The sequence below is a fragment of the Uloborus diversus genome, chromosome 1 (genome assembly GCF_026930045.1).
Source record: "Uloborus diversus isolate 005 chromosome 1, Udiv.v.3.1, whole genome shotgun sequence".
Taxonomy (NCBI): Eukaryota; Metazoa; Arthropoda; class Arachnida; order Araneae; family Uloboridae; genus Uloborus; species Uloborus diversus.
The window spans coordinates 82,080,398-82,107,987 of record NC_072731.1 but is presented as its reverse complement, the minus strand read 5'-3'; the positions used below and the strand labels follow the sequence as shown (position 1 = coordinate 82,107,987).

General features: G+C 32.3%; 1 protein-coding gene across 2 annotated transcripts; it reads right to left on the bottom strand.

Moving 5' to 3' along the window:
* Window positions 1–2,165: 2,165 nt before the first annotated feature.
* LOC129234676 (40S ribosomal protein S17-like) lies at window positions 2,166–24,111 on the bottom strand. Of its 2 annotated transcripts, none has more exons than XM_054868719.1 (4): window positions 23,986–24,111; window positions 23,441–23,592; window positions 8,707–8,878; window positions 2,166–2,251 (listed from the first exon to the last, which is right to left on the bottom strand). In XM_054868719.1, exons 1-4 carry the CDS (start codon window positions 23,986–23,988, stop codon window positions 2,189–2,191), a joined length of 390 nt encoding a protein of 129 aa, XP_054724694.1. In that variant the 5' UTR covers window positions 23,989–24,111; the 3' UTR covers window positions 2,166–2,188. The 2 variants fall into 2 exon arrangements, with proteins under 2 accessions (XP_054724694.1, XP_054724695.1); XM_054868720.1 differs by lacking the exon at window positions 23,986–24,111 and adding an exon at window positions 23,789–23,910.
* Between the last annotated feature and the right edge of the window lie 3,479 nt (window positions 24,112–27,590).

Genomic DNA, 27,590 nt, shown 5'->3' with positions numbered 1-27,590 from the left:
ATGTAACATTGATTTTTCAGTTCAATGAATTTTTTTAACCCCCTCCTCATACTTATGAAGTTTGAGGGAGGGGGTCGAGCACCCTCTTTCAGTTGGAATAGGAAGTTAAAATTCCTCCAGTATTTTACTATCCACAAGTCTAAAAACATTGAGTGGTGTCCTGTTTTCTAGGAGAAACCTTTTTTTTTAAAGTGTATTTTTGAACTACCCTAATGTACTAACACAAGTGAAGCAAATCACTGTAATAAACAATTAATGTAAATGTAGCATATCTAATTTTCAATAGCGAGGAGCCACTGCCTTACATCAAGTGAAAGAACTGCAGAATTAGCAATTGTGACATCTGTATCACAAAAATAAAGTTAATTGCTGAAATAATCTGAACAAAAAACTTATAAAACCTAAACTTTTTCAATTATTGCTTTCTACCCCTCCAATCCATTGAACTCAAAGCGCTTTTAGACTTTGGCCTGTAAAAAAATCATGCACCTTTTAGCTTCACATATTTCCCCTGTTTGTTGCTCATAAAACAGGGGTGCTCCCCCCCCCCAAGTTCAATAGCACAACCCCCCCCCCCAATATTTCTGAACGCCTTAGCGCTTTTTTTTTATTTTTAACCCTCTTTTTTTATTTTTTTTTACCTATTTATTTATTTTTAATTATTATTGTTTTGAAAAAAAAGTGAGCTCGCTCCCCAATAAAATACACACGCACAGATGAAAATAATAAAGTAAAATAATATGAGTAAATAATTTGAATAAAAATAAAGTAAAATAAATAATTAAAAAATCCCCCCCCCCCAAAAAAAAAATTGATGGCGCAACTTGCGCCACAATCACTCCTGTGGGCACCCTGTCATAAAGTTAAAGTTTGAGCATTGATCAGAAACTTCTCTGATGTGCAGATTTTTTTTTAATCGGATTACTTTTATTTTGAAAGAAAGAAGCGCATTGGAAGTCCTAAAAGATCACTACCAAAATACTAAAAGTTTAGCGATACTTCTGTAAAAAAGAAACTTTCTAAGTTAAAAATTGTCTAATGAACTAAATTTACAGAACAAAATTGTTTAGAATAATACGATTTCATTAATTAATTTAAAGAAATAATATAAAATATGAAAAGATTATTGCAGCTCATTAAAAACTTCAGTTGGCACTCCCAGACAAAACAACGTGCTGTGCATCATAACAACTTCAGAACTGCTGACGTAAACAAGCAGCGCTTAAACAGAGCCCGCTCAAACGAGGAAGAAAAGAAGTACCTTCTGCGCATGTCCGCCGCTGACTGCTATGGTGCACGCCGACTGCTATGGCGCACGTGTTGATAAAAAGAACTGCAGGGGGAAGAAGAATGAGGGGAATGACAAAACGACGAATGGGAAGGGAATGGCGGCGAAAAAAAACAAGGCAGAAAGTTTTTTTTCTGACGTCATAGACCGCAGGCCGCGCTAAGAACGATCGGAAATATGCAATTTTTCATTTTCCCTGACAATTCCAGGTTTTCCCGGTGCGTGGCAACCCTGTCTGTCGCCACCCTGTTTTTAAAAACTTCCTAATACGATTTCGGAATCAAAAGAACAACTTGCAGCTGCCTCATTTAATCATGAAATCTCAAAACTTTTAACATGCTGTAAAGCCTAAACCATTTGAGATTTACTATAAATTTAAAGTAACCAAGTAACCATGCCAAGTTTCAATAAAATTCGAGACTGTGGGTGCTAAGCCACATTTTTTGATTTGACTTTTGCATTTTCCTAAAATAAGTTAAAGAAATAAAAATATTATTGAAATGATAAATAAAATAAGCAGATATAAGGTATCATACAGTAAATAATAGAAATCTCAAACAAGGCGCGCAACATGTTTGACGTCGTTGGCATGATTCCAAAACATACGTTTTTGCAGATATCGTGGAGGATGAAGATGAGGGGAAAAAATGAAAAGAATAAGAAATCAGGGATAAAAAGTTGTTTTTTTTTTGTCTAATTTTTGAGAAAAATAATACTTGAAAGAGGGGAAAAAAAAAGGAGGGAAGGCTTTAAAAGCCAACAGAAAAAAAAAACGGAAAATTCTCATCCCTACATTATGGATATTATTTGGGAAATTATAGATGGCATGTAACCACTGAATTGAGTATAAAAACAAGGAGTAAAACAAGGCACAAACTTAAATGAAGAACTTTTTATTTATTACACTCTAGGATTTCCAGCAAACGGCATTGCAACTTGTAATCCAGGAATTTTACCAACATCCTGAAAAAGAAAAAAAAAAAAAAATACATCACACTGAAAAATATGTATACAAAAATAAAAAGAAATAATATTACATTCACTTCATAAAAACTTCCGACATTCATAACGAAGACTGGCTATGTTGAACTCTGTTATTATGACCTAAGAGACTGCAATATTTATTTTTGCTTAATGATCAGAGTATTAATTGCAAGTTTTAAAGAATTTAAGTTGAAATCAACATTTATGTTCCTGGGAAATTTTCCTTTTCCTGTGAAAACATTTTAGAAAAAAATAATTTTTTTTTCAGTTATTATAACCCACTCACTGCAGCAATGTTTCAAGAAAAATTTATTTATGCTTTGTGAAAATTAATTTGGTTATATTGACACATATGTTTCAGTAAATCACATGACAACCTTAGAAGGAAAAAATATATAATAAGGAGTGCATTTGCTTAAATTTTAGTACAAATATCCGTAGAAAATATAAATAAATTGGCAAACTAAGTAGGTATAAGGTAGCCAGGGTTCGAAAATATCCGATATATTAATATCTATCCAATATTTTTAATCAACACAAACTAAAGTCTTCAAAATAGTAAATACATCCTCAAACCACTATTTCCTGATATTATTAAAATATGTAGACTTAAAATTAAGGTTTCTTCCATTACTAACATCTAATATATAGTTTTACATTTTAATCAATTTGAATGGAGTTAATTTAGCATTAGCTGTTTCACTCTTTTTTTCAGTTAGCTACTTTTACACAGATGATTTGTTTTCTAAAAAACTAGCATAGAGGAAGGATCTATTTTTTTTTTTTTTTGCTCAGTCTTTCAATCTTTTATTACTCTAAAAGCAACAATTGTGTGAAGGTTGATTTTTAGCTTTATCAATTGCATTATCTTTTTCTTCTTTTTTTTTTTTGTAAATCGTAAGGCCTCTTTCCGCAAGAATAACAGAATTAAAAAAAAAAAAAAAATACTTAGCACTTTTCATAATGCACTCAAAAGGACAAAATAACTTTTCTGGGTCAGAAAGGACTATCTATACTAGCACTATAAAGAGAGAGGGCAGATTTTTATGTTTATATGTTCAAGGTAATCTATGGAACCACTGCACCTATTTGAATAACTCCTTCACTATCAGAAAGGTCCTTTTTACTTTCTCCTATATCTAATATATAGAAGAAAGTATTGGATTCGTGCAAATTTTCAAATTTTGACGGATTCGAACATTTTGAAGTATGCCGAGTCCCTTTCGACTATTTTTGGAAAATGTCTGTCTGTGTGTGACGAATTTTTTGTGGCCGCTCTACAGCAAAAACTACTGTATGAAATTGAACGAAATTTGGCACACATATGTGCCCCTATTATACCGATGCGATTCCTCCAGTTATTTGCTATTTCGATTCAGTGTGTGGAGTCGATCTAGAAATTCTTTCCCAGACCACACTCATCGTGAGAAAAACATGTTACGCTGGTGTTTTATATCTGTCACCAGAATGGGAGCTGGATAAATATAAGAACACACGTAAATACGGCCTTTGCTCCCCTTTTCTGAGAAATATTCGAGATGAGATCTGCAAAATAGCTGAATTCTATCCGAAGCTGGACATTTGTTGTGCACATAAACTTTTTCCGTTTGGTGTGGTATGATGTCTGTGACACTATAGGGAACATTTTTCAACCACCCTGTCAACGCAGTTGAAACCTCAGACAGCAGAAGGAAAAGATCTTAACACATTTTTGCCAACATCGTCTGACTGTTGTAAACAGGGGTGCATTCCCCGCCAAATGAATCCCCGTATATAAGAGAAAATAAATAGGTTAGAGGGGAGCCACTCAGAGAGCAGAGAGAGCTGTGAGCCCCGGACTATGGGCTCTCGTAGTTCAGAATGTCTTTGTAACATTAAATTTGTAACTTGTAAAATAGCTGTAAATATTGATCACATTAAATGTCACTAAAAGACCATGAATTCTCGTTATCTTTACACAAGAGGTGGAAACTGTACATTATGTGAACTGGTGGTTTTTGGGGCGAATTCCTCCAAGGGGGGTGGAGCAATGGGACGTTTTTTAGTTATACGTGCTTGCTATTCTTCAGGAAGTAAATAGCGGAATCAAACAAAATTTGGTCCCCAATCCAATTCAGGCCCAAATTTCACATAAATTTCCGAATAGGGGAGTAAAAAATTACTTGCACATATTAATATTATATATCGTTGAAGGGTGGAATTTTCCACTTCCTAAACAATTTGTGTCAATGCTTAACTTAATTATGGCGGGAGTAATTTAGTTTTTAGCTCAAATTTTGTTAGGATTAGCTGAAATTTAGGCACTACTTTTTTCATTAAATCTATCAGTAAAAAGTGAAGGAATTGTCCCCCAGTTTTCTTTTTGACACCATTGGGAAAAGCAACCTTTTTTCACTCCAGATCTTCCTCAACCTATGGTCGAAAAACTTAGCTTCTATCTTCAAAGGAAAAAAATGTTACAAGCGTTTCTAAATCAAGTGCGGAAAATGTCATTTTCATTCAGGATGTCAACCATTTTATTTTCGCGTCTCCACGGTTACGCTTTTTGAATCTATTGTTTCTTTCCGTATTTTGCATTTAATTTCTTAAACTTATTTTATTGTGTTTCCATGGCTACGCTTTTAAAATCCATCTTTCTCATTTTTAACTTCTTAAAAGTATTTTAATATCTGTCGTCATTGTTTGGAAGGGAAATTTTGCATGGTGTTTTTTTTTCTTTTATTTAAGCCTGATTGTTGAATATATGTCACTTGACAATTTTTATTCTCAAGGTAGACTGGGCAAAGCAGCTCTTAATATATAAAGATTTGAAAGCTACTGTTAATGTGATTTTATACTTTTGTTTGTTTGGCAAAATATTTATTATTGCCAAAGAAAAAACATCCGCTTCAATCGCAAAAGGGCTGGGTTCCGGAATTTTTTTATTTGTTTTTATCCGAGTGAAATGTATAACATTTTCTTTTTTACTGATGATTTTAGAATGTTTGACGAGATGTTTTTTTCCAGTTAGACGGATGGACTTTGCAGGGGCCAATCCAGAATTTTTTCCTCGCTACCTATTTTTGTGAAAGTATTGCATCATTCTATTTTTGGGAAGGTTTTTTTTATCAGCATTGTTTTTTTTTTTTGAAATTTTAGAGGCATCCTAATTTTTGTAAAAGAGAAGTAGAACAAGTGAAACTTTAGTTCGAAAAGTGTAAATGTCATCTAGTATTATTTTTAACAGATTTTGTTTTTTGGGGAGGGGTGGAGGGAGCTAAAAACCTAAGAAGTACAAAAAATTTCATCGTAATTTCAGCTTAATGGGCTATGTACTGTGTACAAAATAGGAAATCATGAGAAAAACAGTTTCCAAAACTGATGTTGAAAGACTGCAATAATATTGCATAAATACACTTTGGCGAGAAACAGCGAAAAATTAGTTAAAATACTACAAAAAGTTTTCTATTTAAGTGATTGTTCATATAAACCTGCTTAGAATTTTATTTTATGAGTAAATTTTGTTTTGAACTGAGAAACAAATTTTATATTTTAAAATGCAAATTTTTGTGAAATTTTCGATGTTTTTGTGAAGCCACTGATTTTATAACTTGATTTTTGTGAAAGTACTGATTTCGAAACAAGATTTTTGTGAAGGTACCGAAAAATAGTAGCAAAATCAGCCTGTATTAGGCTCTGTTATGACAGCGTAGTTGCTGGGTGAGTTTGGTGGTAAACAATAGAGTTGAGAAATTATTTTTGCATTTGAAAGATGGCGAAATATTTTTAATTGTGGTAAAAACCGCTTCACTTGCTAAATAGAGTTTTAAAGCAACTGTAAACCTAATTTAATGATTTGGCGAAAAGTTATAAATTCTAAAGAAACTTAAAATAGTTTTTTTTTTTTTGAAAAGGTGTGTACGCATTTTACACAAAGAAAAATGATTATTTCACATTAGAGGACTTCCATTAAATTTTTAGCACGGGCATCGCTGTGCGGGTACTGCAAGTATTTAAATATTCTTGTAGATTTCATTTATTCCAAGAAAATGATTTCACAAATAAGGAATTCATAAACTTGAGTGTTGAAACATGCATATTTTTCTGGGAAAGTTTTTTTTGAAATGACTCAAGCTGTATTTTTCCTTATTTGTGGAGTATTTTCATGGAATAATTGAAAACTACAGGAATATTTAAATATTGTCCTTTCTGACCCAGAAAAGATATTTTGTCCTTTTGAGTGCAATATGAAAAGTGCTTAGTATTTCAGAAATAGAATAATGTTACCATCTAGAAATTTCACCTCTTTTTCTTCATATAAAGGCTTCATAATAAATGGAAAAAAAAAAAAAAACTATGCACGTGTCTAAAACTTTAAGCGCTTGGCACTAAAAATTAATCTTTGTTTCCCTTTAGGATTTGTTTGTGTGAAACTAATTCGCATTTCACAACATACACAAGTTACTCGTGATAAAGATCCTAATATGAGTCTTTATTTAGCCCTGTTTTCGATTATTGGCATAGATGAGGATAAAAATCCTAAGAAAGCAATGATAACAGGGGTGGCTTTCTGCCGGCAGAAAGTAGTTTTTGCCGTGCCAGTGGCAGAAACTGGTTATAACCGGCAGAAACTGGCAAAAACTTAAAAGCATCTTTAATAACTTCAACTTAACTTTTAAAGTGATTACTAAATGATATTCGTTTAAACTAAGATATCAAACTTCATTTCATCATTGTAAAAAATAAAATCCTATTCTAGTTCCCTTGATTTAGTTTAGAAATAGAACTTTTAAATTGCAGATGCTCATATTATTTGGATTAATCTAACAAAAGACAAAAATCATATGGATTCTTAGGAAAGAGGAGTCACACAGAATTAAACGGGCATTACTGATTGTAATTTGCTCGCTTTTGTGCTTCATCTAAATTGCTTGAAATTATCACATGCTTTGAGAAGAAAGTCAGAATTTTACTTGCCAATATTATCCTAGATTTTGTATGTACCTAATGTCACAACTATGCAAAACAAATTGGCCCCATTTCTCGTAACATCTTTCCAGTCATATTTTTACCGCTTTTCCAATTTATTACTACATAGTGGACCAGTAAAATAGATGAAAGTTTCAAGAATATTGCTTGTTTCTTGATGCACTACCTGCTATCTCTTCTGTTGCAAGAATATTCTTAACTTCCTCATTTATGCACATTAAATTGAGAAACTGTTTACAGGGCTCATAGTAAGTGGAAAAAATATATAGGAGTTTGAAAGGAAAAATATAGGAGTTTGGTAGCAAAATATATAGGCGTTTAAAAGGAAACACAAATGCGGCAGAAACTGGTTTTTGCCATGCCAGTTTTAACCGGTTTCCACCAGTGGTTTTAACCGCCTTGGCAGAAACTTACCAACCCTGAACAACAGTGGATAAATTTTATGCTTGCTTCAATGAAACCCTGATTAAAAATTTTTATTATGATTACTATGAATATTGCTGTTGTAAGGCAACAAAATTTATAATAGATTTTATATTTAAATATTTAATGGGGAAATAACATGAAATTTGCTTTTTTCCACCCTAACCAAAATAGTATTTTTTATTTTAGAATTGAATTTTTTAGCGTTTAGTTGTACCTACAGACATCTTTTGTAACTGGCAAAATCCTAATATTTATCGATGGAGTGACCTGCCATCAATCCATGAATATATCATTGTCACTGATAAAAATATAGATCATTGATGTTATTTATGCCATACATCAAAGGTCAAAATAAATCACAAGTCACAAATGCAACTATAGTTCATTTCAATCTAAGTTGGCCCTGAAGGGAAAGGTATGCGAACCAAATTGCAGCCGTAGTCAAGGAAACGAGGTTATTCTAAAAATGATACATATTTTTCAAATGGGACCACGAGTAAATGAGGAGCGGGAAACTTACCTAATAGCGCAGAAGAAATTATTTAAATCATTCTGATTCATAGATGAAAACAACTCAATTGCTGAATGATAAAATAAGAGCATGCATGAATATCATACATTCATAACACCTAATCGGATGGGATGTTAAGCATCATTACAAAAAAGGTTAAAAAAATCTCAATGTTGCAATTTGGTCTCCAAATTTTCAAAATAAAGAAATTTTTATAATATCGCTTGACAGCGTAAATTACGAAAACACTTATTTTCTTGCATTTTTTTTAATCACTGAAATTTTGCAGCTTTTTTTTTGAGGAGGGGGGCAGATTTCAGATCTGCTTAGGGGCGGTATAGAGCAAAATTTGGCTGTGTTTATGGTAGTGTTGCGAATTCGGAAAATATTCCCTGGGATACCAAAAATACAGGATTTCTTCGAAATGTAGGATGGCTTTACTCTCTGTACAGTGCACGTACATAAAAAGTTTTTTTCACAAGTATCTTATAATTGTGCAAGGAGTTAAATCAAAAGCATAAAATATTACCATTTGTTTCAACATTTCGTCGGTGTCTGGATCAACTTCAATAACGTCCATATCAATAGCAGATACTTCAGGGACATAATTATCTCTCCTTTCTCTTTCTTCTTCTTGTAATTTGATAGAAATACCACGAACAGGCCCCCTTTGAATTCTTTTCATTAAATGTGTAACAAACCTACAAGAATCGAAAAGTCACATATTAATACACCAGTAAAAATTTGAAGTTTATCCTACACTGCTTTCATATATGCCTATTAAATAACCAATATGTTTTAACAACTAAAAAAAAGTAAATGCATGTGGCTGAATATCACATAAACATGCCTTTTGAAGTTTTTTTTTTTCAAACTCTATATTTCTTTTTGAATTTTCACACATAAGACTGTACATGCATTTTGAACAAAATCTGAGCTCGGCAGAGATCGATCATCATTGAAAAAAATTTTATTGAAAAATTTCAATAATAATTCAGTATTTTAAATATCTTGTAAAATCATAATCACTATAAAGAAATTTTTTTTTTGCTTTGGAATCCTTAAAAAACATTACTTTAAACTTTTTTGCAAAGTGTTTCTCAATTTTTAAAAAAAATCCCATAAAAACTCAATTTTTTAAAAATTTCAAAATAAAATTTTTTTTTTGAAAAATGTACATTAAATGAGTGGTAAATATGATCAACAGCATATCTATTAACTATTCACTGAATATCATTAGGTTATTTGTATTTAATTTTTAATTATAGCATTTAAAAGACATCAAAAATGTTGTCACTGAAATGACTTTTTATCACTGAAATGACATTAACAGTGATACTAATACAATTGAAATATGAAAAAAAAACAAAGAAAATATTGTGAAGAGAATGGAAAGATAAACAATGAGAATATTTAGTTTATTACACTTGAAAAACTTAAATTTACATAGCTTCATGAATTAAAAGCACGAAAAGCATTTAGAACATCTTGGAATTCCTGCTCTTGAAGCTTAAAATACTGTGTCGAAGCAGGTTCAGGGCAACTTTTTATTTTGCACAGGATATGCGGTACTTCAATTTCTTGTACATCTTCTTCATCAGGCCACGAGAACTTATTTTTTCCGCAAATAGTCATAAATGACACATGCAAAAGGTTTTGAATGATATTTTCAATTACACCTAGAAAGAAAAAAGAAAAAAAAAATGTTTCAACTCCATTCAATTATTTTTTTACTGAGTATTTTATTTTATTTATTTATTTTTTGTCTCTTACCTGGATACCACTCATCTGAAAAAACTACTGCTACCCAGTCACCAACATTTAGTTTATCTTTAGTTTCGTTAACCTTATCTTTCAATATTATTAAGAAAATTAAGTAAATTTGAAAACAAACATTAATTGTCATCACAAGGATATAATTGTATTTTACAATATATATATATGCAACAATAACAATAAAAAGGATACCATTGACATCAACAATTTTGTAGGTTATGGCTGGTTGGGGGGAAATGGTGACAATCAGCTGGGCATGACCAACACGACAGTTCTCTTTTAAATAGTTTCTTCGTTGATTTGTGCCACTTGATCTGGTGTAGTTTTGAAATGTTTGAAACTTCCATTGAATTCAAGGGCAAATTGTGCTTCATTTCTTCAATTTTTTTTAATTTTAAAATTACTTCAATTTTGCTCTCTTGAAATAAGTTGACAAAGTCCTCAGCAGATGCAAGGTCTCTGCCATGCAAAACAAATGAATCAGCAGTTCTCTTCAGAGAACCACCTATTCCGTCCATGGCACCCTTGCCATGACCGCCGCAACTAAAGTTCCATGAAACGGTACTGGCAATTGGGCCATCAGAAAAAAAATTCACTTTTTCGATGCTGTCCTTTTCTATTTTTGAAAATTTGGAACCCATATGGGCCCATACAGCAGGGGCTTGGTGGGAAAGATCCTCAGAAATGGTACAAAAACATTTGGTCTCCAGTTTACCTCCAACATTTGAATACATAATAACAGTATGGAGGGATTTGTTTTTTAGAAGCACCAAAATGCATAGATTGCACTTCTTTGTGAAGTTTTAACTCATAATTTTCAGAAAAATCGATGTGGAACAAAAGTTCATTCGGTTGCAAGCATTCTTTTACTGTTTTTAGAGCCTTCATTTGGTGCATCATTGTTTTAACATGCGTTTCATATTTGGGCAAATCAACTTAATTTTTCTACTATCTCTTCGGCTTAGGGTCAAAATTGTTGGAAAAAATAATTCCTTTCCTGAACTTTCCCAACGTTCTAAACCCATGTAGCAGTTGTTTTTGAAAGAAAAACTCGTCGTTTATTTGAACACTCAATCATAACTATTTACAGGAAAATAAAATAAAAACAGAATTACTTAAAAACAAAAACGATCTCCATCTATCAACTTGATAGTCATCCTCACTCACTCATTCATTCCAAACAACACCTCATTCCTTCTCAATGCACGTGTCTTATGCACGTCGACTTGGCACGTGCCGATCGCCGATGACGTCAATCGCGTCAGCCCGCACCCAGCCGACGTGCAAGGACGAATTTGCATGGGAATCAATAACTTTTTCCAATAGCCAACAAAAATGTCGCCACCGAAATGTCGCGGGACATAATGTCGCCGGTCCAAAATATCGCCAGACCAAAATGTCACTGGTTCAAAATGTTGCCAGTCTAGGAGGTCGCCGGTTCAAAATTCGCTCATTCAGTCGGTAAGAAAAATGTAAATGTATAACAGTGCTGTTAAACATCAAATTTGCGAATAAATGGTAACTGCCTTAAATGAATGTCTCCATTAAAAATGGAACTGAGAGAAATAAGTTTCTTGATAAATTCTAAAAATTTTCTGCCGTTTTGTTTCGTAACTATTGGCTGTTTTTCAGCAAATAAATATAGACTATAAGCAAACGCACTTTTCATTTTTTATGTTATCTTATTTCTTGTGACTCGCTATCTACCAACTGTAAAAAGTTCTGACGGCGATCAGTTCAGACGTTCGCTGCATTGTTTTGAACTTTTCTTTAAGAATAGTACGTGTGTATGTTTCCGACTTTTTGCTGCCATTCTACCTAAAAACACGTAGTAAGAATTCGAACGATGCCCGCGAGTACCCATGATTTAGGGCTGAGTGGTTTTTTGCGCCAATTGGTTCAAGATAGTGGAGCAACTGAACGATTTCATCAATATGCGTGTCTGACATTTCTTAAGAATGATGCCCGGAATCAAATAAAATGTTAGGATGCAGCAGGTGGACAGATGTCGGAGCCAATAACACCAGAGGCTGGTGCAATAGAATGTTTTTTCCCTTTCTTTTTTATTATTTGTGACTGATATATCTCAAGAAGTGATCCAAGGATTCAGACAAAATTTGGTCTACAGGTATATCTTAAATGGCGAGTTGCTAATTTATTTTTGGCTTCAATCATCCCAAAAGGATGGCGCACAGAATAATTTTCCGCGGTTTATGTGACTGCTATATCTCAAGAAGTAATGCATCTATTCATAAAAAAAAAGGTGGTATGCAAGTGAAACTAAACAAAAACAGGTATTGTTTCCGTTCTAAGTTGATTTTCGTTATTGTTTGCGGGAGTAAGTGTAGTTAAATAAATGAGGAAAAATAAACTAAGTTTAAATACATCACTCAAGAGAGAGAGAGAGAGAGGGGGGTTAAAAGAGAGAGAGGACTATTTTATATATCAGTGCTACAGGGTCGGAGGGAAAATGGCTGACTCTTGCCCTGCGAGTTTTGGAGCTCTCGATTCCAACTCCTTCACCCCAAAATCAGATTGACATCTTTTCTAACACTGTAAAAAAAATTCGGACACGCTGCAGGAAAATAATGAGCTACTAATGTGTCTAACATCTGCAAGTAACATATCTTGCAAATAACAGGCATGTTTTTCGCTAAAACTCAGTAACCTTCCTGAAAATATTCTGGCATCTTTCTGAAGAGTTCAGTAATTTCCCCGATCAAAGCTATTTGTGTCTTTGGAACCTTTAGAGAAAACTTTAGTAAGTTTAATATAATAGCTTGACACCTTCCTGCTTTTCCAAAAGATTGCCTAAAGCATTATTGAAAACATGACCAAAGCTAAGACAGAATTGCAGGCAAGCACCACGAATCTAACTCGAAAGCAGTTCTTGCAAAGCTACTGAATCCAGATACTTATTTACTCTTATTGGGAGCTTTGTCAATCTGGACGGGCCGTAATTGAACTAAAGCCAATAAAATTATTAAATACGCTCAGTTAACCTTTAAACTGGTAGCTTTAAGAATTTTTCACAACAGTGAGTAGTCTGCACTTGTGCAACTTTAGGGTTGCCATCCAAATTTTGCTTCAAAATAGTTGCTTTAGTAGCCTAAATTGTAAAAAAAAGTCGCCTAAATAGTCTCCTCAGCACCATGATTAAGTTGCTTTTTTCACCCATTTAGTTGCTTTTTCCAATATCTTTTAACTATTTACAAATTCAAAAAATACTTAGTGTAACAAAATCACACAACAGAAAATCTTAAAACATAGCTATTTATAGTAAATGCAAAAAAAGAAAAAAATCAAAACTTAATTTATGTTGATTTTTTTTTTCCCAATGCTGATCGTTGATTTGTGTACTTCAAAGTCTAGTCTTTTTTTTAAATTAAGAACTGTGAACTAAAATGAGACAGTTTTTTCATACTACTATTTAAATGTAATAATTAAGCAATAGCTATATAGGGAAAGTAATTAATGTAATAGGTAAAACGGCTTTTGAAATAAGCAAAGTAAACAACAAACTATAGTATAGGGGAGGGGGGCACATGTGAACATGGCACCATGACAACGTCAAGCAAAACATCTTAAAAAATTCTTAAATAATGGCAGGGCCAGTTCTACTTCTTAGCCTAACTTTTCGGGCAAGGACCCAGTTTATGTTCCTGTAGTGAAAGGTTTTTTTGTTTTAGCAGATGCTGACGTAATGTTATCAGACTTCTACATGTGAAAACACATTTTAAATTACCTAATAAGCTAAACTTAATTATTGCAAACCAATACACGAACATTCAAGTAAATTTATGACTGTTGTTAATTGTTAAATCAATTTTCATTTCATTTTTTTTACATTTTATATTTTAATGCTATTAGTGATCACTTGAAGCAGTTTCCAGCTAAAAGGAGTCAAATTTTCATTTTCATATGAATTTCTCCTAGAGTTCAATTTTTAGTTACGTTCATTTCTATGTGAACTTGAAAAAACAAGAAAATTAAATTAGAGTAGCTTTGAAAATATTTATTTTGGGAATAAATTTGAAGATAAACAAGTTTGCTAGCTTGAAATTTCGTTTTTGTACGAAAATACGTAAATAATAACAACTTAAGAACAAAGTTTTAAAAAAATTAAGAAATTATTGAAATAAAAACCAAAATAAATTGCCCTAAGATTGCATAATTTAAAATATCTAAGACCTTTTAAAATAGTTCAAACACTAACCGGATGCTAAAAGATTTAAATTTCGAACACGGCATGCAATTTTCGGCGAAGCACGTGTTCGACGCTTGAGTGTTTGTTCTCTATATTTTCATTTCTGTGTGAACTTCAAAAAACAGGAAAATTAAGTTCAAGTAGCTTTGAAAATATTAATTTTGGACATAAATTTAAAAGTAAGAAGTTTGCTAGTTTTAATTTTCGTATTTTTACGAAAATACGTAACTAATAACAACTTAAGAGCAAAGATTTAAAAAAAATTAAGAAATTATTGAAATAAAAACCAAAATAAATTGCCCTAAGATTGCAAAATTTAAAATATTTAAGATCTTTTAAAATAGTTCAAACTCTAACCGGATGCTAAAAGATTTCAATTTCGATCACGGCATGCAATCTTCGGTGAAGCACGTGTTCGACACTAGAATGTTAACAAACAAGAACGGCTTTAGTTTCGTGCCGTACAAATTAGGATAACTTAAGTCAAAGCACTGGAGATCATTATTAATGATGCAATTTTATTACAGAAAACGAAAATTGAGCTTTAGGGAAAAAAAAAAATCACAATGTGCATCATGTTTTTAGATTTGGTTTCGCAGAAATTACGATTTTTTTTCGGGTAGGATGGTGGGAGGCATATTAAAGTAATTTTATCCTTAAAAAAGAAAAAAAAATGATAGTTTAACTTAAAAATTTGATTGATTTGAAAATTTTAAAATTTCCGAGAAAAATCGGGAAAAAAGTCTTTAAAAACCAAGACAAAAACCGGCGATCTATCCCTGTTATAATGTAAAGTAAATAATATTTTTTAACACTTTACAATCCTTGATCCTTGGTAAACACACAAATAAGAAACAACTGCAATCCTTGGACTAACAGAAAACAATCTAAAAATAGTTTAACTGGAACAAAATAACAGTGAATAAAGGGAAAGTTCAAAAGAAGATTCTTTTAGCTCAGACTTTCTACCCCCCCCCCCCCCTTTTTTTGCATTTGAATTCTACCTCAGTAGATCGACGCGTTCGCCGCGGCAAAACGCTATTGGCTGAAAACTGTATGATGCAATCTCCATAGTGTGTTAGAATGCAACTGGTTGGCTCAAAATCGTTCTTCCAAATTCTTTTTCAATAAATTTCATAAAATATGAAAAAATAGTCGCTTTTTATTGCAAAAAGTCGCCGTTTTTTTAAAAATAGTCGTTTTTGGCCTGTTTTTTGCCAAAAAAGTCGCCATAGTCGCCTAAGGTAAGAAATAGTCGCAAAAGTCGCCTTTTTAGTCGCCAATGGCAACCCTAAACTTGTAACAATTCAGGAAACCTTTTGACAAATATACTTGATTTTCTCAGGAACTGGATAAAAACCTGTGAAATCCTGAAATATTCCACGGAAATAATCAGTAACGTTTCGGAATTTTACAGTTAGCTACGCTAGCACTGGCACACATGCGCCCTTTGAAGGAAAATGACCAACTCTGACTCTTGGAATTTCAAACCTTTGACTCCAGACTCCGACGCTTTTACTTCAAACTTAGTTCGATTCTGACTTCGAGCGCGCAGCCTTTTTCTATAAAGTTGTTCTTGTTTTACCAGGGATTTTAAAGGGTTGTTGTCGGAATTTTGAAAAAAATACTTACTGCTAAAACTTTGTTTAAGGTTTCAAACTTAAATGATCCTGATATCAGGTTTCTATATTTTCACTTCACGTACATTATTATTGTTTTTTCTTTATCACGTTTGTGGTAAATGACAAAAACAAAGGGTACCCAACATTCGATAATTCTGCACCACAATTGAAAATTCTTTTAAAAGCTTTGCATACATGCTGAAATCAATTACAAATACTTTGTTAAAAATACGACTCGAAAATGGCAAGAAAGGCAAATTTGAATTTGTTGTGATTTTTCCGATCACCAGCCAACATTGAAATCGCAACAAACGTGAAAAAGAATTAGACTTCATATTAAAATGGGCTTAAAAAAGGTTATTATTCCAGCTCTATATATTGTTTGGTATTTCAAAAAGAACAATATATTAATGATGATAATCCTCATATAAATAATAGCCAATGATCGAGTAACCCGCGTGTTTCAACAGTGAAACTCGCACCACGGCATGAAAATTTGATATTATGTTTCCGTAATGTTTAACATTCAGGGAAAGGCTGAACTCGAAAACAGAACGAATGAAGAAACGAAAAAATGGTCAACAATGAAAACTACCTACTGGAGTTCAGGGTTAATCTACTGGAGTTAAGTTAACCATTTCAACTATCAAAATATCACCAAACAGGCAATAGCTTCATTCAAATGTAATTTCACCCGTCCTACATTGACGGGCGATTTTCTAGTAATAATTAAATGAATAAATTGTTCTTGAAAGGAATCGATCTTTCAAGTAGCTAATTTTTACTGCAAAAATTGTGAAAGAATGCTAATTCAGATTTTAATATCCCCGGTAATTAAAATTCTACAGAAAAAGAGGAAAATTTGACTAATTTATTTATTTTTTGATATCTTACTCAATCGCTCTCTTTCTCTCTTGCCTGATCTTGAGACGATCTAAAGGAAATATTTAAATTTAATGTTTATTTAAGTACGCTAACTATGACTCGCGCAATTAATTAAAAAAATCATTTTAGTATCATAATAGTTCCTGTTTCCGTTTAGTTTTACTTCCATAGATATTTTGTCTGAATCCTTGCATTACGTCTTGAAATATAGCAGTCATCTTACTACTATTATATATGCGAAAGTTTGTCTGTATGGATGTTTGTTACTCTTTCACGAAAGAACTACTGAACGGATTTTGATGAAACTTTACAATAATATAGCTTATGCATCAGAATAACACATAGGGTAGTTTTTGTTCAGTTATGGGGGGCTAAACCCCCTTAGGGGGGGCAATGAAACACAATTTTCGTATAAATTCTCTAATATGGGGATGAAAAAATACTTGCACATATTTACTTTATGTGTCCATGGAAAGCTCTGATTTTTCTGCTGAAGATGGCACCGGTTCGAAATTTCTAAGTAGAATAAAAAACGAGTTATGAGCTTTTTAGTTCCATGTTCGAAGGCTTTCCTCAACTCAATACAGTATTTAGTGTATCATCTCAACTCAATTGTTGTATTGTTGACTATCTTTGCTTTTCGTGACTGTTCAAGGCTTTTCTCAATTCAAATCTTGAAGTAAGGTTTTTGCACAAGATTGGCAAATACATGGATTTGGCTGTTTATTTTCCATTTTAATGCAACTTTGAGGCAATTAATGCGTTTTTTTTTTATTTATTTGTGTTGGCTGGGTATTTAATCGATCAGCAGGAATCTAGCCAAACTTTTTTTGTGGAATCATTTTAATACCTAAGTGCGTTTGGTAATTTTTTTAACTGTCGCTGTTTGTGAAGCTAAAGAGTACGCAATACTGTTTCTCGGTTTTCACCACGTAACCAAATATCGCCTTTTCTATAATATTTCTTTCTTTAAATTTGTTAACACGTAAAATATTTCGCCAACTAAATCAAGCAAATCCATAAACAGCACAAAAACTTCCATTAATTTGTCTTTGCTCACAATTTCAAACAATTGCCAAATTTTTACTATTTATTGGAAACACATCAGGTAGCAACATTTTATAATCACCAGAAGTATCTCAGTATTTGACGACACTATCTTTTCGTTGAAAATTAGTAACACACAGTTTTTCAAAGTAGGGAGGGGGAGCCTCATTTAAGGTATCCCAATACGATTAATGCAAATTTAATAACATTTTAAATCGCAGTAAGGGATTACGGGCGGCTACTTTTTTTAAAAGTTTGTACTTCAATAGCAATATTAAAGAAGGTTTTAGAGTATGTTCGAAAAAAAAAAAGGATAAAACTTTTTAAACAAGTGAAGTTTAATTTCATATTTTGGAAATTCCTCAAATTTGTAAATGCTTAAGTATCGTTTTTTCGTTTCTAAAAGAGTACTATTTTGTTCTTCATACTTATTGCCATTTTACTTTTATGGGTTAGGAAGAAGCTCTATTTTTGATCACGTCAAAGCGGTGTGTTTTAAGTTATTTCACTTACAGCAGAGAACGAAAAAAAGTAGAGATTATTTCTCATAATTATTACAGACCCCGGTAACACCGGGTATTTTTGCTAGTGCTTAAATATAGTGCTTTCGTTTCTCAATCAATACTATTTTGTTCTTTATACTTATTGCTATTTTACTCTTATGGGTAAGGAAGAAACTCTATTTTTAATCACGTCAAAAAGATGTGATAGAACAAGTCAAAAGATGTCATAATTATTACTGACCAAGGCAACGCCGGGTATTTTTGCTAGTATTAAATAAGAAAGAATTCCGTTGCACCATCCTCACGTACGTTTACGTATGCAATAATATGCAGAAAAACGCATGTTTTCCTGTATACTATTGACTTTCTAGAATATGTCTGACGTTTACAAATTAAGTAGAAGACAATTTTTGAAAATTTTCAAGGAACTTACTTTGAAAGGCAATTAGCATTCTTTCGCAACTTTCATAGTGAAAACAATCGACGTACATTTAAATTTTTCGTATCACTTGAACGAGGGAATTTGGCCCGGCGACATTTTGGTCCAGCGACATTTTGGGCGTATACTATATCTTCTATGGTGGAAGACTTTTCTACTTTGGCCATTTTGGTTATGGTTTTATCATTTCCTTTTATATGTTTTATTTCCTTATCCGTTTGCCATGAAAAATATTTAATTTCCTGTTTTAAATTAATATTTGCTTTTAATTCATCTAAATTAATATTAAATAATGAATCGGGCTTCTTGTTTTTAATTACTTTTAAGTGGTACAGTTTTGATGTTAACTGCATATTTTCGTGCTTTATGCAAGCACAAGTTTCACGATCCCTCATTTTAGGAGGTACCACCCAAAAAGGCTTCATTCTACAGAATGTGGTATATGATATATTTATTTTTGTTTCATTAATAAATTTTGTATGGATTTCTTTTACTGTCTTCAGTAAAATTCTTTTTTGCACCCTTTCTTTGATTTTGTGATGTAATCTCTCTTGCATGGGGACATTTTACTGTGTTCGTCATCTTCAAAAGTCTTGAATTACTTTCTGGTAATAGTCCGAAATAGACTTACTTCTTTTTCTTCGCCGATAGTTTAAGTTTCCTGCAGAAGAAGATATAGTGCTTATTCTGCGAGAGAGGAAAGTCCGGGTTAAATTGAATAATCTGTACTTTTTTATAATTTTCCCGCATATCACTCTATGAAATATGTGTTTCTCTCTCTGGCTGGAACACTTGACTTTAAAATTTTCTTTCAATTGGTTTGTTAAGACTTCGGCAAAAGTAATTTTTTTTTGACTGGGCTTGAAATGCCTTTACCTTTTAACAGATTTTTTACTCTACTGCGTGGAGTAGAAGAAACTGATGATGCTTTCAATCGCAACCAGCGTTGCTTGTATTTCAGAACTTTTCTCTGCAAGTTCTTGTTTTCCCTTTCTTTTTTTGCTAAATCTCGATAGGCTTTAGCTCTGCTTTTAGCAACCTTTTTCCTACCTGAAATTTTGCGTGAAGTGCTAGGGACATCATCTTTTTCTAACAATGGTAGCGGAGTATTTATGCTATCTGAAATTTTTTTCCTATACTTTGTGGTCGCACTTTTCCAAATTTTTCGATGCTTGCGCTTTTTTCTTTCTGACCTCTCTGCAATCGGCTGAATTATACTCAATTCTTTTTTTTTCTATATCTCTCTCGAGCTTTAGCCCTTATTATTTCTTTTTTTCCTCTGTCAAGTTATCTTTATACTTTTGGTTTCTTGCATTTGCTTTTTGCCGATGCAATTTGTATTGCTGTGAGGTTTTCTTGATTTTCCCCTTTTCCTTTTTATTTCCTTCTGGTTTACCCATCCTAAAAAGGACAAAGTGTATGAGCAATTAATACTACTTCCTGAAGCTATAGTTTTGTTTTCAGATAAAAATGGAATAAAATTTTAGTTTACATTGTCTGACAAGTGTTATTTGTCCCCCCCCTCCCTTTTTTTTTTAATGTAGGCCAGAATTTTTTTTTATTCACCACTCATTGGGGGTTCTGCCATGCTATCTTTTTGTGCTTCACATTACCAAATATTTCAATTATATCAGACAGATTAATATCATATTTAAAAACACTGAGAGAAAATTAAGTGCATGCTATTCAAATTCATTAGTTCTTTTAAAAGTAATTGCTTAAAAAAATTAAAAAATAATGATTAATTTTTATTTAAATAAAACCCCTGTGAACTAATCCAAAATAAATAGAATTTGCATTCTCCCCTCTATCTTTTTTTCCCTGAAGATTTTAATTTTTATTTATATATTTATTTATTTGCCGAATTCTACCAAATTTGTTTTACGAAATCGCACTAAAACCTCAATCGCGAATCCTGTCATCGAAAATTGCAGTATTTGATACTCAAATTTAAATATAAAACAACACCATTAGGAATAAAATATAAAACACTATTAGGAATAATTTAACTTTAAAACGCCCAATCCTTCACAAAAAGGGTCAAATGTCATTTTTGCAATTATGTTGTCATTCCAGGCGACGCCAGTCATCACTGCGACGTCGCGAAAATGACGAATCGTCAAAAATTCGTTCCGTGAGGAACGCATGCTTGAATTAAGCCTTTTTCATCACGTTATTTGCTTCTAGTCGAAGTTATACATCAAAATATAACTTCATTCTAAATTTTCAATTATTCTTTCTTATTTTCAATAAATATACGCGTAACTTGAAAGCAATTGAAATCACGAATACGCTTACCTGTTTGAATTTTTTTTTCGAAATATTTCTTTAAGAAGCTCTCCCTGTTGATTTTCATTCCAAAGAAGCAGTTAAACTGAATCCTGGCGCCATCTCTTGATGATTTATTAAGTTATTTTCACGCGTAGCGAAAATGACGTCAACGCTTGCATACAAAGAATTTAATTATTCAGGCATGAAAATTATCATCATTAAAGGAACAAAAAATACTTTTTCCGTGAAAAGAAATGTTTATTTAATATTTATCAATTTTATAAGCATTCTTTGATTTTTGTTTGAAGAAACCATACTTAATCAGTACACATTGGGTGTTGGATACAGTCGAGAAAATGAAGTTTTAAAGGTTTAAAATTTTCTGAAAAATAGGAATATTGCGATAAAATTATATTTTGCAATTTATTAGTTTCTAAAATAGTACTTCTAATGAATAAAAATAAAACTTTACAATACATTAGCTTAAAATCAATAATAAAAGTCTGAAACACTAAAATGCACATTTATGTGATATTCAGCCATGTACATTGAAGGACAAGAAAAAATAAGGCAGGTTCCACAATATGGCAATTTGCTTGCTGAAAAAGCAGCATACTGGAGCCGGTCCGAAAATATAACAGACAGATACGACATTAAAATGGTCAAGTGAGAAAATTCCTTCAGTTTTCTCTCTTCAACCATTTTTATTTCTAAGCACAACAAAGTGATTCGTTTACACTAATTCAATACATGTGAGCTTTTTACTAATTTAGTTTTGTTGGTTTTGTTAAGCTCCTCACAGTCCAGAAGAAACCCAACACTGATAATGGCACATGAATTACCAAATGTAATGCATAAAAGTAATATTTAGTGGTTTTATATAGGGTTGCGTTTGACAGCCTCAACCGGTGACTAACCGCAGCGTTATGAGCGACAGGTAGAAGCTGGTCAGTTAAGCTGGTTGGTTGAACCACTACACATTTTTGACCAATTATAAGTATTTTTCATCAGCGTGTTATTCGTCTGCGCAAGTAACCAGTGATCAACGTTGGATGAAGTATTGCTTGGTAAACAACCAGTTAGTAACTGCTTAAATTGTTGAACATAAGCATAGTACAATATAAGTACAGATTGCCGAGTCTTAAGAATCGCTTTACAACCTTAACTTTAACCCGGGAGAACTCACGGTGCTTTTCGTTACACGAAAACTTGCGGGGGGGGGGGGGGGGTCCGTAGGCCCGGAATGGTCACTGATAATCATTTACTCTCCTATATGTTCCATCCAAAGTATTTGGGAGTAAATTTATCATGTAATCAAGACCTTTCACAAATATTAAACCTGATTATGTACCTTATACCATTGCCTTATAAAACAAATCGGCCCCTTTTCCCAAAACTTATTTTTCCAATCACGTTGTAACAACTACACCAAATACCACATGGTGGTCCAATTTGAAAAAATGTGCTACAGATGAAAGTTTTGAGAATCTTGCTTGTTCTTTGAGGATTATGCCAGCTAGTTCTGTTGGGATTGAAAGAATCTTCTCAAATTTCTCCTTTGTGCACAACAAATTGGGAAATTGGTTAGGTTTAGAAACAGCGTCAAAGCTTTTTTTTTTTTTGTTACAGGCTGCTGTAGTGTGAAAACAATGTAAAATTCGATTTTGAATGGTGATAGTGTTGTAAATAAATTGTATTTGGGTTAATATTCAATTATTTTTCTTATACATTTTCTATTGTATGTCAGGAATTGCATTTATGGCATTTTTTGAGTTTCTGCCATAAATGTGGCAGAAAAGGGTTTTTGCCATGCCGGTTTTAACCGGTTTCTACCAGTGGTTTTTACCGCCTCGGCAGAAACCTGCCAATCCTGCATGACAGAAAAAAAATGCGTTTTCATCACTGAATTATAAATAGATAAACAGCCTCTAAAATATGTTTTAAAAAGCAAGGTTTAAGAAAGTTTTATGATACATGAATCTAAATCTTCTTCTAAGCATGACTGATGATCGCTATACTGTTCTGTGTCAACTTCTCCATCATCACTTTCATTAAGGGAGTCCTCATCAGTTGAAATCTCAACAAGGTCTGCAACCTCTTCATTTCATCTTTGTAGCTTAAATAGCGATGCATTTCGCAACCTCTTCCTTTACATTCGCAATGTGAAATGAAAAGCATGAGTCCAAGTCTGAGACCTGAACCGGAGGAAAATTTTTCTGAGGAAATGTACATTCCTGAAAAGCATGTGGCCAGTATGCAGGTCACCTTGAACGCTCTACTGTGGACCTTATTCATTTCTATTGACGGGGTGATTTTTGGCAGCGTAGTTCTGCAATGACTGGGCCTGAGAGACCCGATGCGAGTTCTCCCGTCACAACTGTCAAAATCACCTGCTCTTTTAATGAAATTAGCTTCAGTGATCTGAACTATTGCTATCTAGTCTCCACTGAAAATGGAGTATAAAAACAACTCTAGATACACATTATTTAAACTAGAAACAAAAAAATTCTTACCCTGCGATTTTATTTCTTAGTTTCTTACTAGGAATAATTGCAATTTCTTCTGCAATCCTCTTGTTTGTGTGAAAGTCGAGGGTGAGACGAGTGTAATATTTTTCAATGATCACACGAGACGCTTTTTTCACAGTTTTCGTTCTAACACGCCCCTGGAAAAATAAAACCATGAATAGTATTTAATTCAAATAATATCTCATTACAGTGAAATGTTTAATCCTATAAATGCTTGGCTTCAAAAACATTTCAAGATGCACTGCAAAGAATTAGTAGGCTTTTCATAAGTAACTATTCGAAAGAGACATTTAATAATACTTAAAGATTTTTAAAAATATATACTTAACACACCATAGCTTTAATTGTCTAAATTGATCAAGTTTGACAGAATTTGATAACCGTATTGAAGGAAAGTGTTCCGAGATATGCAATTAGATACAATACAATAAAATAACTGCGAATTTAAATATAATAAACTATTACAAAGACCTTAAGAACTATTCATTTCATGAAAAATAGAAAAATAAAAGGATTAATTAGGATTTTACCATTCTGTATGGTTTAAACTTTTCTCCTGAATATTACCTAAAACAGTAATGGTTGTTGCCAAAAGATCACTGAAAAGTCCCGACACATACAGGCGTACAGGGTACGTTCAGAACTCTGTGCCCCGAGTGACTCCGAGAGTCCGACATTGCGTCGACGAGCCTCACCAGTAGACCGTAGAGTAACCGGTTACTAACCGCAGCGTTCTGTTCTATCATCTATATAGGCTGTTGATTGAAGCACGTCATCAATAGCTGTCATGTAATCGGTCACCGGTAGCTACCGATTGAGCTCGTTGAATGTAGAGTCCCTATATGAAAACGTAGTTTTCAGAGTTGCGACAACAGCTACGCTCGGAAAGCGCAACCGGTTACAGGGGACGATAGGGTTGCCGCCGAGCTGCAAGATTGGCTCCTTGTTCGCTTTCGAGTTTCTTTTAAAAAAATAGTCACAAGCGGGAGCGGAAAGAGCGGCTGAAACGGGTTCTGAAGGATGTAAGCACGTGCCCCGCGGATTCGAAAATGCATGCTGTCAATAAATGAAACGCTCGATTTTGATTTAAACATTAAAAAAAGATAAAATGGGCCTGTGTCAGCAGAATTAAAAGCAGATTTTTTTCTTAAACCTTATTCTCTTTAATACGATGAATTTTAAACTAATCAAAAGATTCCGAGACAACGAAAATTATATTATAGTTTTAATTGATTCAAAATGAATAAAGATATAAAAACTGATTAAGAATATGAAAAAAAAAAATAAATAAACAACAAAAAACGAACATAAAAAATTGCTTGTTTTTGCTACATTGAAATAAGCTGTATAAAGATTTTTGAACATAGAAATATTTCTTGTATTAATATCAAAAAGCATTACGTCTTTATTTTTATTTTTTATAAAAGGAAAAAAATACAATTTTCTGATTTAAATGGAACAAAGTCTAGCAGTAGTTTAAAAATTCCGAAAGGAAATATATGCCTGGGATTCCCACCTACGGGGGGGGGAGCTGTTAAGAGTGTGGCACATATGTATATGTAAAGGAAAGTTTGAAAGAGTAATACTAGAAATATGTAGAAGCTTAAAACAAGGTATCCTATCCAGGCCCAGATCTATTGGGCCTCCCTGCAACAAAATCTGTATAGCCCCTCCCCAGAGACCATCAGTGTATATTTGTAACGTTAAATAAGTCTTAGTGCTAGTATTTTTTTTCAATTTTTTTTCTTCAATTTCATAGGCCGTTGGACCCCTTAAGACGTGGGGCACCCCCACACTGCGGGGATCCTATCTCGCTCCCCCCTTCCAAAAAAAGAGATTAAGAGCCTCTGAATATTTCAATGGTTTAGTGGGTACACCTAGTTAATAGATTAATTTGTATAAAGTTGAAAACTGAAATGATATTAATCAGAGGTCATTTTTATTTGAAACTAGATGCAGATAGAAATATCCAGAAATAAATTGGGAAGTTAAGGGGGGGGGGCGTGTATTTTGACACATTATATTTTTTCAACATTCGTATATGCATAAGAAACAGATGTCTCCATTGTTTGACATTTATTTCTTGAAAGTACACTATCTATTATTTAAAATTTTCAACATTTTTATACCAAAACAATACTAGAATGAAAGGAGTTAGGTAGTAGACATTTTTTTTAATGAAACAAAATTAAAACATTTCAGAGCACCAAAAAAGGACTTGTACGTACTTTGAATTTTTATGAGAAAGCAAAAACTAAAAATTAAAAACTATTTAGCATGAGGAAAACTCATTTATTTCGTGCTAAGTTTTCAGGTCAATAGCATGATATTATTGTTGTAATCTTGTTGCTGTTGTAAACAGCATAGATCTCTGTTGTTCAATTTATTTTTTGGTGTTATTGTATCTATAAACTTTATTTAAAACACAAAATTTCCAGCATTTTCATCCGAAAAAGAAAACATTAGTTTAATTAAAAACTTCAGTCACTAATATGCTAATTTTCAAAAAGTGCAACTTTGCTGTCACATGCCTTTTGCAGTTAAATCTAAGGAATAATTTATTTTTTAATTTCAGCAAAAATATATCCATTTAAATCTGCCAACAGTTTTTTTTTTTTTTTTTTTGTAACAATTTTTATTTTTTTTTTACTTTTTTGGTTCGCAGTATGTGAATTCTCACCTCCATGTATTAGAATTTAATTAATTCAAAATAAATGAAGTGATAAAAAAAGGGTAAGAAAATGAAAATAAATAAATGAACGACAGATAATGCACATTAGAAATTGCTTGTTTTTGTTTCGGAAAGGCAAGCGTTATAAAGAGTTTTAAATCTAAAAATATTTCCTGTAACCATCTAAAATGCAATATTCATAATAAAAATGGTTTTCTATTTAAAAAATTGCATGTTTAAGTTTACCCTGTACAATTTTCTGATTTAATTGTGATTAAGTTAAACATTAAATTAAAAATTTGAAAGGTAAATATGCAAAGGAAAATTTGAAAGCATAATACTAGAAATAGGTAGATGGTTAAAACGTGGTAACCCCCCCCCCCCAAAAAAAAAAAGAAAGAAAAAATACCAAGAACCTCTAAATATTTTAGTTGTTCAGTAGGTAATCATGGTTAAAATATTAATTTGAATAAAATTTAAAATTATTACTTTAATTTGATGTAGATAGAAATATTCAGAAATAAATTGAGGTGTTGAGGGGGTGTAATTTTAAACATTACTTATTTTCAACTCATATGAATAAGAAACAAATGTATCTATTGTTATTTATTTATTTCTCTGCATCATACATCTATTACTTAAATTTTGAACAATATTTTCACATCAAAACAATATTACAAAGAAAAAATCATTCACAGCACCAGTAGAGGACTTGTACTTATTTTCAATTTTTTGTGGAAAAGCAATGTTTACATTTAATTTTGACAGATATTTTAAATACAACTTAGCATGAAGAAAACTCATTAATTCCATACTAAGTCTTCAGGTCATTACCACATAAAAATTACAACCAAAGTCTCTAATGTTCAATTTATTTTTTGGTGTTGTTACATCTGTAAACTTTATTTCAAACACAGAATTTCCAACATTTTTACAAGAGGAAAAAAAAAAGGAAACAAAGACATTTTTCTCAACTAGGCAATCAAACTCAAATTCAGGGTACCGAAACAGGATTTGTAGTTTTTATAGATTTTGGGACAAACGATTATTATCAATAACTGCTTAAGTAACAAAATAGGCAAAGATTAATCTTTCTGTTTTCTGAAATGCAACGTAACGTCAAAATATTTAGATGTTCAAAATGTAGTTATTATTACCAAATTTTAAAAAATTCCTTACTCCAAAGTATCATTTTCTAAAATTAATAATTATGGACAAAACATTAGTTTAATAAAAATTTTCAGTCACTTATAAACATAAAGAAAATAAATTTTGTTATAGGCTTTATTCCCATGTACTCAATCAGGGAGTTTCGATTAGACAGGGCAAAATATACTGATGCTTGTAATTTATTTTCTCTTATAGGTACTATTCGTGAAGTGAATTTTTATGAAAAAAAAACTCCCTTGATTGAAATAAATTGAATTTTTTGTTCAGATTTTTTCATATAGATTGTTATTCCAT